General features: G+C 34.2%; 5 protein-coding genes across 5 annotated transcripts, besides 1 other annotated feature; 1 reads left to right on the forward strand and 4 right to left on the reverse strand.

Moving 5' to 3' along the window:
- Positions 1-3308: 3308 nt before the first annotated feature.
- Positions 3309-3560, reverse strand: TVAGG3_0049930 (uncharacterized protein; the record flags this gene model as incomplete). Its single annotated transcript, XM_051220982.1, has 1 exon — positions 3309-3560. The coding sequence occupies one exon, from the start codon at positions 3558-3560 to the stop codon at positions 3309-3311; it is 252 nt and encodes an 83-aa protein (XP_051105968.1).
- A 1348-nt stretch (positions 3561-4908) lies between these two features.
- Positions 4909-6493: a mobile genetic element.
- Positions 6494-8312: 1819 nt separating this feature from the next.
- On the reverse strand, positions 8313-8890 carry TVAGG3_0049950 (transketolase protein; the record flags this gene model as incomplete). The annotated part of the gene is made up of 1 exon (XM_051220983.1): positions 8446-8853. The coding sequence occupies one exon, from the start codon at positions 8851-8853 to the stop codon at positions 8446-8448; it is 408 nt and encodes a 135-aa protein (XP_051105969.1).
- A 444-nt stretch (positions 8891-9334) lies between these two features.
- Positions 9335-11200, reverse strand: TVAGG3_0049960 (serine/threonine-protein phosphatase PPA2A-related family; the record flags this gene model as incomplete). Its single annotated transcript, XM_001319752.2, has 1 exon — positions 9819-10739. The coding sequence occupies one exon, from the start codon at positions 10737-10739 to the stop codon at positions 9819-9821; it is 921 nt and encodes a 306-aa protein (XP_001319787.1).
- Positions 11201-12391: 1191 nt separating this feature from the next.
- TVAGG3_0049970 (L-threonylcarbamoyladenylate synthase family) lies at positions 12392-13496 on the forward strand (the record flags this gene model as incomplete). The annotated part of the gene is made up of 1 exon (XM_001319753.1): positions 12402-13454. One exon carries the CDS (start codon positions 12402-12404, stop codon positions 13452-13454), a length of 1053 nt encoding a protein of 350 aa, XP_001319788.1.
- Positions 13497-13577: 81 nt separating this feature from the next.
- Positions 13578-14927, reverse strand: TVAGG3_0049980 (Autophagy protein Apg5, helix rich domain domain-containing protein; the record flags this gene model as incomplete). Its single annotated transcript, XM_001292687.2, has 1 exon — positions 13682-14398. One exon carries the CDS (start codon positions 14396-14398, stop codon positions 13682-13684), a length of 717 nt encoding a protein of 238 aa, XP_001292688.2.
- Between the last annotated feature and the right edge of the window lie 149 nt (positions 14928-15076).

The raw sequence follows: 15076 nt of genomic DNA on the forward strand, positions 1-15076 counted from the left end.
TAATATAGCCTTGAAAATGAGATGATTTCAATTGAGGAAGAGTAGGAATATCAACTAATTGCTAGCTGGGCGCCAATTCCTAATACATCTCAATCTTAGAAGGCTAGTTTTGTGGAACTTTTATGTCTGTAATAGGAGAATCATATAGACTTAAGTGATTTTCTTCAAATTTTATTCGTATTTTCTTTCTCTTTGAATTTTTGAGGGCAATTGTGGAGGTGGTTATTTCAAATTGTCCTGTGATCTCACGAACTGCTCGGAGGATTAGATTGTTGAAAAGCTTAGTGAAGTCTGCTTCTTTGAATACTGCCTCCGAAGCATTTGTGTAAAATTCACAAAAATTGAATAGCTCTATTTTCACAGTATAATGTAACCATTCCAAATCTGATATTATACCAAAATAATATTTTAACATTGTAAAATTCACTTTCTGTGTTATTTTAATTTCTTTTTTTCCGTTACTCGATATAAAATCATTCAAAATTGCGAAGAGTCGGAAAGAATAATAAATCTCATCCCCTTAATTGAATTTGACGCTTAATTAACTTGATTTTTGCAGTGCATACATGATTCTCATTCTAACTTCCCAAAAAGGTTCTTTTCTATTGAAAAGAACTCGAAATTGAAATGGTAACTTCATTGCAATTAATCATCTGGATCATTGTATTTTTTAATAATTTTGGAAAAACGCCGGATAATGATATTTTGACAATTTCAAATCCTATTGTATGATTGTTTCCGAATTTTCTAAGTGGAATTATTGTAGAATAAAGTGAAATTCTTTGTTTTAAATGAATTTTTAAGCCAAATAAAATGAATAAGAGAAAAATATAAAAGATTATTGTCAATAGATTGATTTTGATGATACATATGGCTATATGTGATGGCAATTTGAATCAAGACTAGAATATTCTCACTGATTATCTAGTAAACAACAATGTTAATATAGAATCGAAAAGCATATATTTTTTAGATACTGAAGTGTAAACACATACATTGGCATTATATTGAATATGAAATTCTTAATGATTTTTAAGAAACATGAAATTTTATCAAATAAAATACAAACAAGGACTATAATGAATAAGGAATATAAATAAGGTTAAATTGATATGACCTATATATTATCCTTATCATAAGGCACATAGATAAATTAATGAAAAAGGTAAAGATTATGATTCATCATCAGATAAGCATTCAAGTTGAGAAATTATGTCATTATTCTCGAGTTAAATCATTTATATTGATTGGCCATCCTGCAAGTGTTGGCTTTTATTTGTTTTATAATCATTCAAAAATCTGAAGATTTTAAATTTTCAAATAATTTTGAGAGAATTATAATTTCAGAAAGAATCTCAAATAGTTGATCAAAATCTAATTCTTGTAACTCTGAAAATTGGCATTAGAAAACATTGTTGTTACAAAATAAATTGAAACAACTTTAAACTGAGTGTCATGTTTTCATAATGTGAAACAATAAACTGTGCGTACTTTTAATATCTTGTATATGCTGATTTTGTGATATAGTGTACTAATTATAAAAATAATTGAACATCGGCAATCTTTTGCAATTAAAGGCTCTTCGAGGTGAGCATCAAATACTTGGCCAATGATAAACTATCTTCAACAAATGTTTGCAAAGCTCTCTCATCTGATTGAATTAAAAATGAAATCAGCCATAATCCGTAGTATGGATTCTTCATTTCCATTACTTTAATATGTTGAACTAATTCTGGTGTAAAATCATTGAATTTGCATTTTTGGTTTAATACTAGAAATATCAATGAAAAAACACATAAATCATCATAATTTTCGATGTGCTCAATATATATGTTATAATGTTTAATAAAACATCAACATATTGCCCTAAAAATTCAACAGATGCTATTTTTGTTGCAACAATTATAAATGAATTGATAAACTATATTGACATTCTGGAGGATCAGTAATATTCAAGCAATAGTTCAGTAATAAATGGAAAAAATCATTATTTTTCTATCTTATTAATCAAATTAAATTGAATCATCTTTGTTGCATAAATTATAGCATTAATTGTAATAAAGTCTGGACAATTTTCGTAATAAATATAGTTTTAATGGGTCAAAACTCTCAAAAAATCGATCAATATATTCTTTATTGGATGAAAAAGCTGTAAAAATGCAAGATACTAGCACTCTCGAAGCTTCATACTGATCAAACAATGTTATAGTGTATTTGGCAAAGTCTATCTCAATGATTTTCTTGGAAAAAGGAATTGATTCAAAACTTGATAAATAACTGTACAGTTTGCCAACTACTATATGTAGTTGCTCTATTTCGAATATCTGTTAGTTTTTTGAATTCTCTTTGAAATCCAATAATAATTGTTTGAAATCTGAGAGTGTCGTCTGTAGATTGTTGGTTATTTGTGTTGTCACTAATGTCATTGTGTTCAAACATTATAGAGAAACGATGGAAATCGAATATACTGGCCGATTTTTCAAGATCCATCAAACTCTAACTTTGAAAAAAAATGATGAACAAAACTTAAAATCATAAATCTTTGCTGATACAAATGCTATTGATTTGTGAATTTGGCTTTGATTAGAACTTTATTCATAGTTTTTCTAAAAGTGACAAAAAAATTCAATGTCAACAGAGGATTAGAGAGTCGCAGTATGAGGATTTATGAAAAGATTTCCGAAATGCTAGAAAAATCTTACCTTAAAGATGTTATTAAGGAAAATACGCCAAAGAAATTTTTAATGATTTAAATTACATACTAATCACTACAATGAAGTCGACACTCTCCATGATTACGAGTATGTTTCAACAACCCAGCGTTTTCAGATATGATTCGTAGAGTTATTTGGATAAAAAGCACAGCAAGAAACAGAAGAAAATCAAAATGTAAAATACGAACCCGAACTTGTTACTAAACATTTTAAGATTTTTCGTGACAATTGGCGTCGAAATTAATCTCAATGATTGTAATACTAAGTTTATGAAAGTTAGATATTAGTGATTGGCATTTTTACGAAAAAATTAATAAGGAAATAATGCAAATGTTTCCAATTTGATGAATATTTCCAAATATTTTTGATACAATTCTTTTCAAAAACAAAAAGTACAATTAGATTTGATCTCGCTTAGTACAATACTAGGAATTTCGTTTATGAACACTTACAAAAATTGTAATTTTTGATATAATTTTTGTTTTTTATAAATAATGTTTATTTATTTCTTAAAAAACTATGATTGGTTAACTCACTTCCAAAAAATAAAAATAGCATCTTTAAATAAAAATTATTTTGTTGCACCCTTTGATCTCAAGTATTCTTTATTTCCTTTGTCTTTCCAATCTTCTTACAGAGATTCCACTTTCTGTTGTAGCGTTGATGTTTGCCTTCTTCTCCACGAGGAAGACAACAATATCCATGAAGCCATTTTGAGATGCAACTAAAAGAGGTGTTGCAACCACTCTTGAACTTCTTCTCTGTGTCAGCGCCGCCTTCAACAAGGATTTTAACGATATTGATATAACCGTTTTGAGCGGAAAACGTATAACGTGGTTGCTCCATCGGTGCAAACTTCATCTAATTTGGCACCTGATTGAACTAGCATTTCAACGATATGGAATAACCTCTGTAAGAAGCGATGAACAGTGATTTCGGATCTTTTTCAACATCAGCGTGGTTATCTAACAACAAACTGACGACATCGCGATGTCCATTTTGACATGCGAGGTAAAGAGGAGTGGCTCCGTCTTTGTAATAGCATTTACATGGCACCTCTGTCTATTAACTTCTTAGCAACTTGGACATGTCCGTTCTGGCAGGCGATTGAAAGTGGAGTTGAGCCATTGGAAAGGGAAGCCTCGATATTTGCCTTCTCGGAGAGAATGGAGACAACTTCATTACGACCATTCTGGGCAGCAATGTACAATGGAGTGGCTCCAGCTCCAAATTTGCATCGTCTGTATAGCTCCGTGAGCGATGAGGGAACGTACAGTAGATGTATTGCCATTCTGGCAAGCTATGTAGAGTGGTGTTGATCGTCTTTCGTAACTGCTTCGATGTTTGCGTTTGATTCTGCGAGAAAATTCAACAACTTCTGCATGTCCTTTCTGGAAGCGATGTAGATTGGTGTAGCTCCCTTGCTGTGTGAGCTTCGATGTTGTGCTTTCTTGCGGACAAGGAGTTTTACGATATCAAGATAACCTTCTTGAGCCGCAAAGTAGAGAGGAGTGGCGCCATCGGATTCTGTCTTCTCGATGAGTGCTGGATCATCGTTTATTAAGTTCTCAACTGTCTTCAGATCGCCTCTGAAAACTGCTTGAATTATGTCTGAGGAATCATGTGATGGCTGTACTGGTAATGAGTTGGCACTGACATCAATTTTAGCGGCCTTTGGAATTGCTTGTACCTTCTCGTTCTCGAAGTCAAAGATTTTTTCTTTCAAAGAGGCGAGTTTTGATCTTCTTCTGCTGTAACTTGCCTGAAACTGCTTCAAAGAATGGACTATCTGGAACATACTCATGAGTTCGAGATAATCGTTAGTTTTGGCATCGGAAATCTTTAATTCTTTCAAAAGAAGAACATTTTCGGAATTGTATGCTTCTTCGGATTTCTGCATGAATGTTTTAGCTTTTCTGTTGTAATTGGCTGCGCATCCTTTACAATCTCGACTAAATATTTGATCGGCAAATTGTAGAGAATTATTCTCAATATAGTCTGGGAAATCATTTGAAATCTGTTGGAGCTTCTCATTTAGGAACTTGTCTTGTGATGTGATGGCAAGGAGATCCTTGAGAATGTTATCGCTCATTTTCTGTGTAAACAATTTGCGTTACACATCTTACATCAGTTTGACTTTGAAAGAAAATCTGATGGATAAAATGAACAAAGAGAGAATTAGATGGGTAATTTCAAAGGTACATTCACTATTTTTGACAAAATTTTAAATTTTCATGGGGTTGTAAATCTTATAATAATAGATGAATAAGGAATGAATCCCAGTATAATGTGCATCATTATATTAAACACTATATGTAAGGGCTAATGATTCTATTAACACTTATGAAGATCTATAGTATTTGAGCAGATAAATTTGATAATTTCCAAAACTCTTATATTTCAAATTAAAGTGTGCGAATGCATTTAGATGAGAGCAAAAAGAGATTGATGCTGTTAAAACTAGGTGTTAATTTGCAATTAATTTCGCATCACAAGAACTACCCAGTAAATTCGGCTATCTTTCTTTGCAATTATTCTCCATTATACATATAATATAATGGTTAGGGTTTGAAGAAAAGTTACTAGAGAATTATTGACTTTTGAAATAATGCAGAATTTTACTTGAAGAAATCATTAATTTATGAGTTCCAAATTGCTAAGCATGACGAAGGATCATAAATTTGCTACAATTAAATACACTTATTGCAGAATTAAGATTTTTGAAATTAAAAGTTTGAAATATTGCCTTTTTGAATAAAAATTTAAATTTTATTATATAATCATGATAATATCTTATAGAAATTAAAAGAAAATATTTAAACCATTCAAATATTTTTGAATGTCTTATCAATTTAAAATATTAAAAGATAGCTTGATTTTATCATCATTAGTTGTTATAAAAGTTTTCTTCTTTTGATGAACAACAGTAAATGATTTGTAATTACTTGTCTTCCTTTTTCGCAGCAAAATCGAAAGTTATGATGAATAATCTTGCTGTCAATTTTGAAACTCTTTGATTTACAAGTAAGCATTCCTTTGAAAAGCAGTCCTATTCTGTTTTCAAGATATTTTAAAGCCTCCATTTCATACAATGCGCAGATCTATTCGAAATTGCAAGAACTCTCAAGAAAAATGCAGCAGCAAAGAAGATTCAATAGTTTCTGGCATCAAAAATTTACAACCTTAATACAACAGTTAAAGAGAAGCTCGAAAAGAAAATAATTAACCATAAAGCTGGAAACCATTCGATATCTACTATTGGATCTAATAAAAAGTTAATTATAACATATTTTACATGCTATTTGTTGACTTTGTTCCATTATATTACCATATATATCTTTTTTGAAATCTAAAATATTTTTACGATTTTAACCATGTGTTGTTGAAACCATATATCAATCTTAGCTAAAGTATAGTTTATGAGTCTGTCACCATCTAACGTATGAATTTTCAAAAATGTCAAATATGTTCATTTTTTCTGTAAATTCAGCCATAATTTCACGTAGTTATACTATTCAACTATTATTTAATATTTTTATCGATTTAAATATATGATGAGATGCTTAGTTCTCCCGGAAATCAATTTTTAATCGCAATTTTAACTTTCCAAAAAAATTCAAAAATAAAAATCCCTCTCAATTTTCTAAAGTTTTATAACTCGCCAAATCTCTAGCCAAATTTTTTTGGTCCGTATAAATATTGTTAGGCACTATATAGGGATGCTATTTATCCTATTTTCATCCCATTTTACTGTTATCGCCTAGTGAATGTACCTTTGTAATTTCTTTATCCGTTCAATGAATTCAAATTTTTTACGATCTTTTGAGTGGAGAAAACTATTTTTGTGATTTTTGATTAAAATTATGATTTGTGCCCTTATCTGCATATGAATATAAAGTTTAAAATTTCCAAAAATTTTATGAAATCTGAAAAATGACAATAAAAAATGAAAAAATATCTTCATTTTTTCAATTTTCAAAAAAATTTGGAGGTTTTCGGAGAAATTAAATCGATAAAACAATAGGATAATAGACAAAGAATATATTGATAAATAAAATTTCAATAAAAAAGTTAGTAAATAAAAATTAAATTTAAAATTCAAAGTATATATTTATAATATTATAGGTGGCCGAGAGCAATATAAAAGAAGGTAGTTAATTTGATTAATAAACGTCAAGAATCTCACTTAATTTTAGAACTGTGGTCTAGCGGAGAGATCTGGGACTGGGGTCTTTGAGTAATAATCAAGGACCTTCTGAGCGCGCTCAGCAACCTTTTCTGGTGTTAAGCCGAAGAAGTCGTAAACCTTGCCTGCTGGAGCAGAAAGGCCGAATGTCTCGACACCGAAGTGGACATGAGAGTACTTCTCCCAGCCCTGGTGGATGCCGGCTTCGATGGAAATTGTTGGGACGTTGCCTGGAAGGACGGACTTCTTGTACTCCTCGGACTGTTCCTCGAAGATCTCTGTGCATGGCATTGAGACGACACGGACTGGAAGGCCAAGCTTCTCAGCAGCATCGTAAGCGAGCTTGAGCTCTGTGCCTGTAGCAACGAAGATAAGCTTTGGATCCTGACATCCTTGACGATGTAGCCACCCTTGAGAGCGCATCGAAAGTTAACGCCTGGAACTGGAGGAGCGTTCTGGCGGGAGAGGGCGAAGACTGCTGGACGAGCTGGGCCTGTGAGGGCAGCTGTGTAGCAGGCGGATGTCTCGAGGATATCGGCTGGGCGGAGGAGGAGTGTGTTTGGAAGAGCGCGGATCATGGCGAAGTTCTCAACGTTCTGGTGTGTTGGACCATCTTCACCGAGACCGATGGAATCGTGTGTCATGATGAGGAGCATACGGAGCTTGTCGAGAGCAGCGACACGGAGAGCGCCGAGGCCGTACTGGATGAATGTGAAGAATGTGGCGACGAATGGGACAAGGCCTGGTAAGCCGTAGAACTGCATACCGTTGGCGATGCCGATCATACGTGTCACGGATACCGAACTCGAGGTAGCGGCCCTCGCGCAGTCTGGCTGGAAGGACTTCTGGCCTGTAAGAGCTGTGTTGTTGGATGGTGTAAGGTCAGCAGAGCCACCGATAAGGCCTGGTAAGTGTGGAAGGATAGCGTTGAGCATAACACCAGAAGCAACACGTGTAGCAACATTCTTCTCGTCGTTGAGTGGCATGAACTTCTTGAACTCCTCGACTGTGAAGTTTGGATGTAAGATCTGGTCGAGCTGAGCGTACTCTTCTGGGTACTTCTTGGCGTAGTCAGCGAACATGGCACGCCATGCTTCAGCCTTCTGGTGGGCCTTCTCACGAACCGCCGTCGTAGAGCTTGTAGACCTGTTCTGGGACAACGAAGGATTCTTCTGGGTTGAAGCCGAAGAACTTCTTGAGGGCGGCGAGCTGATCCTTGTTGAGTGGTGTGCCGTGGACCTTTGGTGTGTTGGCAACTTCGGAACCGAAGCCGATTGTTGTCTTAAGATCGATAAGGACTGGAGCACCCTTGAGCTCGAGGGCCTGGTTGATGCCTTCTCGATGGCTTCGAGGTCCTTTTCGGCATTCCGACAACGAGTGTGTGCCAGCCGTAAGCACGGTAGCGGGCAAGAAACATCTTCTGTGAAGGCAAGGTTTGTGTTGCCATCAATTGTGATGTGGTTGTCATCATAAAGAACGATAAGATTATCGAGCTTCTGGTGGCCTGCCCATGAGGCTGTTTCAGCCTGGACACCTTCCATCATTTCACCATCCGAAAACGAAGGCGAAGACCTTGTGGTTGAAGACTGGGAAGTCTGGCTTGTTGAAGCGAGCAGCAAGGTTAAGTTCAAGTGCAGCCATACCGATAGCATAACCAATACCCTGTCCAAGTGGGCCAGTTGTTTGCCTCAACATCATGGATGAGGTAGTGCTCTGGGTGGCCAGCGCACTTGGCATGTAACTGACGGAATTGCTTAAGATGTCTATTGTGAGTTCGCGTTGGTAAAGGTGGAGTAAGGAATACATAAGGGCAGAGGCATGACCTGGGCCAAGAACGAAACGATCACGGTTGATCCAGTCCTTTTCGTAACTGTAGAATTTAGACCAAAGGAGTGGGCTGCTGGAGAAGACAAAGTGGACGGCCTGGGTGGCCAGAGTTGGCTTTGCTGACAATATCAGCAGCAAGGCAACGGATTGTGTTAACAGCAAGGTTATCTGCTTCCATAAAAAGAAATGAAGTTATAGTTTTATCGTTTTTCTCAAATTTCCAAAGTTCTCAAAAACGATAATATAAACAAAATTTTTTTGGAACTGAAAATTTTAAGTACTACCCTCCCCTAGTTATTTAATAATTTATCACTTCTTTTGTACTTCAAAAATGATTAAGATGATTTTGTCAAAAGTGGTCGGATAATATGATTGATGTAACGTTTGTAATTGCTCTATAGTATTCCAACAATCCGCACGAATATTATTTCTTTCTATAGTCCTTACAACCCATTAATTATTCACTGAATATTTCATAATCTCATGATAGGTGTCAAACTATACGCCACGTAGTTGGGCGAGATCATGTAGATCATCCAAAATTTTATAATCAACCAACAATTTGAGAAAGATTATTTCGCCTTTCAGAGAACAAACAACAGAGGCCAAATGAATTAATCATGCAATGTATACCGTAATTACAGTTCCTCTTGATAAAATCAATCGTACGAATGAGAATGCAAGATCCTTTCGTAAAGAATATTTGTTTTGCATCTGTTCCTATTGTTCTTGGATAGCATAAATTTAATATATGTTGTATTGGCTGTATCCCGCCTTTTGGTAGCTAACATTATGATTGCTACCCTTATCATTATTCCATAAATATTATCATTACAAAAATGTAAAGAATATAAAAACAATATTGGACTAGTCCAAAATACTTGCTAAGATTTTTTTTGAAACACAATTACAACAAATACGACGAAATGATTATAAAAAATACTTTATTTCATTGAGGGGACTACAACTATTATATAGATTAAGAATGATAAGGTCATAATTGAATTATAAAAAAAAATATGTATTGCCTGGTATTTAGTAATAAAAAAAATGAAGGGAAAGTTTATGTATTTTCGAATCATTTTCAACAATCACATGAAATATTCTACCATAGTTCTGTCTGGGAATTCACCACGAGCTTCAGGTGGAGCGGCTTCAAACATCTTCCATCTAGTAGTCAAATCCGTAGATACTTCTAAAATTGATGCAGGATTGCCACCACGGTAGCAGTAGTTAGGGGCAGACCAAACAGTGAACAATTTCCTATCAAACCATTCAACGTAGCCTTCCATAGCAAGTTGGTGTGCTCTACAAATTAAGGTTAATCTATTAGCACGGTTAAATTGCTGAACAACATGGTCGCCAAAAATATATCCAGCGCCACGAGGAGAAATCTGAAATCCGGATACTGTATCTGGGTCAGACCATAGAAGGTCGCACATGAGACCACGCTCTGGTACTTCCTTCTTACGGTCGCAACCCTGAATTTGATCTATACTTGTAATAAGTGGAGATAAGCCTCCATGAACACAGAATATTTTCTCGCCTACTACAGCACAAATTGGAAGAAGATCGAATACTTGATTGAAAAGTTGCCATACTGAAGCGTCGCCGTATTTTCTGATAATCTCGTCATAAAATCCGTATGCTTGAGTTGTCTGTCTCGATTCGTGGTTACCACGAAGTAAAGTCATTCTTGATGGATAACGAACTTTTAATGCAATTAAAAATAAAAATGTTTCGACTGAATAATATCCACGGTCAACATAATCGCCTAAAAATAAATAATTTGTATCTGGGCACTTGCCTCCAAGTGAAAATAGTTCCAATAAGTCGTAGAACTGACCGTGTGTATCACCACAAATTGAAACTGGCGCAGGAACGGAGACTACGTTTGGCAAATCACGTAAGATCTCCATTGCCTTTTCGCAAAGATATTTAACATCCTCGAGGGATGGATATTTTCCTGATTCAATGTGTGCAATAACTCGGTCTAGATCTCCAGTGTTCATCTTGATGTCACTTTTCGATGTTTACAAATTACTGTTCTTGCATCGAAATTAAAACTATAGCCTCTATTACATACGCACATGATATTTCTTTATCAGTTTCGAAAAAATTTAGAAGCTGAGTTTCAATTTTGGGAATCTTATAATGAGCCATTAGTTTTACAGCTTGGGGTAAAAGAAATCAATTAAAGTAAACTTATGTGGGCCATGCCAGCTAATTAAACAGATTAATTGCTTTAATTGTTTAATCAATTTTATTTCATGAGGGGAATGAACAATGTACTCTTTATAAAAATGATTTTCAGGTCAAATCATAGACATTCTAGTGAACCCTTTTCTATTTGGACAATTGACACAAATGAGATATATGATACCTTATTTAGTCTAGGTTTAACAGAAAGCATCACAATTCAAATATGTCAATATGATGCACATTGAATACATACAGACTCAGAAAATCTCAATATATACTACTTATTATCACTCTTTAATTCGCGATTTTCATTTTTCTTAAAATTTAGCCTTAATACTATTATATGCTAATAGACCTATCGTTTTCGTTACTTTATATAGTCCTCATATGTTCTATTAAATTTCAATGAAAGGGAGAAAAACAAAATATATACTCAAATTATGAAATATGCGCGAATTCCTATGAAAGAAAATAATGGCACGCTTGGTATATCGCTCAATTTTATAAGATAAAGAATTTTATTCAGCAGTATTTTCTCGAATATATTCTGAAACGCGTATAAATAAATACAGATTCTATCTGAAAATTATGCTTTAAAATCTCTGCGTTGATGCTGATGAATGAATCATTACTACACAATATGATTAGACGAAATCTAATCAATGGTAAGCACTTTGAAATCTCTTACTATAGAAAATATTGTCTATAATCGTTTTTTGCCAAATTTCAATATTTGAATGATGTGAAAAACGAGTTTAAATTCATAAACATATGAATTTCACTAGTTTTCCACATCGTACTTTATAAATTCGGAAAATTTTCTCATGTTGACGGAGTTTTCCCGTCTGATGTATTTTTCTCAATTGACAATTTTTTTTGGATTCCCTTTGAATGAATAAAAATCTATATCTAATATCGATGTCTGTTCTATTTTCAAAATATTGGCAAAGAACACTCCATTTGGGTCCTAATAGGAAGTATTTAATGAGCAGAATCTTGTCTTCTGTCTCAGTCCATGGTCGGCTCCTAATTTTTGGATTCAAGTAGTAATTCCATCTATCGCGGCATTGTCTTGCTGATCGATTTTTCATTATAGAAGCAATTGTTTCCCAATCCACTTTCCCATATTTTGAGACAAGTTTTGCAAGCTTCAAATCTTCTTCAACCGTAAATCTTGATTTAGATTTGGGGCTATTGGCGTTCGTTTTATGAATCGAACTTTATAACCAAAATGTGACGAAAGGAAATTTTGTAACACCATATACATTATGCCATATAAATATGATTTTGAATATGAAGTTCTATACTAAAAGTATGTATTCATTCATATAGTGTTTTAAAATCAAATTCTGAAGTCGCTATACAATAACTCGAGTTCAATTATTATTGTGTGAAAATCTCGCCAAAATTTTTGACCGATAGAAATTTTCAAAATTTCTGTGTCAAAATTTTGGCCAACGATAAATTATTCAATGGCTAAAGTTCTTACAACCAGTGAGGAGGATTTAACAATCGCTGCTAAGCAAATCAATGCAGGCGGACTTGTTGCTTTCCCAACAGAAACAGTTTATGGTCTTGGTGCTCATTTAGAGGAAAAGGCACTTGCGCAAATTTTTGCCGCCAAACACCGTCCATATTCTGATCCACTTATTACACATTTTGCCACAGCAGAGGCTGCCAAGAAGTACTTAATTTTAACAGACGAAGAGTCTGCTAATTTTGATAAGCTTGCCGCTGCATTTTGGCCAGGTCCAATGACACTTGTCGCACCAGCTACCAAGGCTGTTCCACCTCTTGTTATGGCAGGTACAGGTTGCGTTGGTGTTCGTGTCCCATCACATCCAATTGCTCATAGATTCCTTGAGATTTGCGGCGAACCAGTTGCTGCCCCAAGTGCAAATCTCTTTGGCCACGTTTCTCCTACAACATGCGATCATGTTATGTATGATCTTGGCCAGACACCAGATCTTCTTGTTATTTCTGGTGGAAACGCCACAATTGGTATCGAATCAACAGTTCTCCGTCTTCATGGCAAAAACATTACAGTTCTTCGTCCAGGCTTTATTACAGCTGGCCAAGTTGAACAGGTCATCCCAGGCTCTGTTACAAGAGATGCTGGTGTCCAGGAGAAACTTGCTTCTCCAGGCCACGAAACTCGCCACTACGCTCCAAATATGCCAACATATCTCGTTCGTAAGCAAGGATCAAAGGATGCTGTTGAACAAACAGTTTCTCTTACACCAGATACAGTACTCATCGACTTTAATCGTACATTTTCTACTGCTTCCAGCCAGGTTCTTCGTTATTTCGATCTCAGCCCTGTTGGAAACGTTGCTGACGCTGTTCGTAATGTTTACAACGTATTAAGAGATGCAGAAGTAACGCCCGGCGCTAAGCAATGCATCATTGCTGATATCCTTGAGTCAGGAAACCATGATGATACACATGATAACGAGCTTTGCAATTCTCTTCGTGATAGACTACTTCGTTCTGCTTCACACCAGATCAGAACCCTTATTTTATAATTGTATTAAAATTTTTTTGATTTTGTAAACTTCTGTTTTAAATATCATTAATTTTTCTTTAGATATTTATATCTATGGTCTGAAAAATTCAAAAATCCAAAATTATCGAAATAAATTTTTCAAATTTTTCCAGATTTGATTTTGAATTATCAAAAATCATTCATAAAAATTAAATTTATATTGATATCAGTTTATAAGGTAACGATTTTTAAACAATTATTAAATATTTAGACTACGACATACAAAAATCCATCTGGATATAAAAGGGTAGGGATGAGTGTTTTGATTGGCGTATTTCCATCAACTTCAATGCCTTGAATTATTGCTTTATCAGCATTGATTGCATCTTTTAGTGTATTTTCGCCATCACCTGGGAGGAAATGATTTGTGACTTTTCCTTGTCTATCCATGACTTTAATTGGCCATAATTTCCATGCACTAGAGTTCTTCTCAACTTGGCTATAAAATTCTAAAAATTCAGGGTATTTACGATTAATGATAGTTTCAAGAATATTCGATGGTAGGTTCGAACTTTGAGTGAGCAATGAAAGATTGCCACTTTGTAAGAAAAGGGATTCCTTGAACGAGTGATTGAAGAATTGTTGAGCTACAAGCATTGTTGGGCATCTCAATACGTCTTGCAATGGAAATTCTGTTGTTTTGATATCGATCTGTAAAATTGTAAATTGGGAAATTTGCTCAACAAAAGAATCATAAATTAAACCAGCTGGTAAATTTGGTTGGATATATCTTCCTTTGGATGTCATCCAAAAGTCATCGCATTTTTCTCCGAATTCAGATTGCAATTTTTCATGGAAGAAAATGCCGAATGTGATGCACCTAGGAACATTGAAAAACAAAGGAATATCTAGTTTATCAAAAGAAACACGAACAGGGACTGTACCGTTAAAAACTCTCTCCTTTATTTCTGCAATTTCGCCCATTTTTTTTAAATTTGACGGTTTTAGTAAAAAAAATTCATCTAAGAAATTCGGTTAAATATTCATGTAACTTGTAGTATCATTTTCAACTATTCATAAATCGGCAAAAACAAAAGTGACATGTGCAGTTTTTTGGCTATTAGTGTTTAGCTTCTTTTTTCTCTTCATTTAATGGAAAGACAAGTACACTCCTAATATATTTAGTAAAGGTAGTTCAATACTAATCTATTTATCATCATTTTACTTTTAAAACAAAAGAAACCATGCCAAATGATTCAATTTAAAGTTATTATCGTTAAACTCAATACGGTTGCAGCAGGATTCATATACCATGACAGATAAAAACAACACATATTGATTTGTGATAAAAAATAGCCAAAATTTACAAATCCAATTTTCAATAATAGCTTCCCTTGAAGACCATCCAAAATAATTCTCTAATGATAGGTATTTGTATCTCTAAAACTATTCTGTTCCATTCTATGATTTGTTCAATTTGGATTTAATTTGCTTTATTTTCCATGAATATGTTGTTGAATAAATAATTCTAAATGCATATTAAAAAAAATAATAAAATTTATTCTTGAAAAATTAAAAGGATATGAATATGTGATGGTTAATTTGCGAATAATAAGCAATCAATGAGATGGTTTGCACGTTTTGAAATAGTTCAAAACTTTT

The sequence above is a fragment of the Trichomonas vaginalis genome, chromosome IV (assembly GCF_026262505.1).
Source record: "Trichomonas vaginalis G3 chromosome IV, whole genome shotgun sequence".
In the NCBI taxonomy this organism is placed as follows: Eukaryota; Parabasalia; order Trichomonadida; family Trichomonadidae; genus Trichomonas; species Trichomonas vaginalis.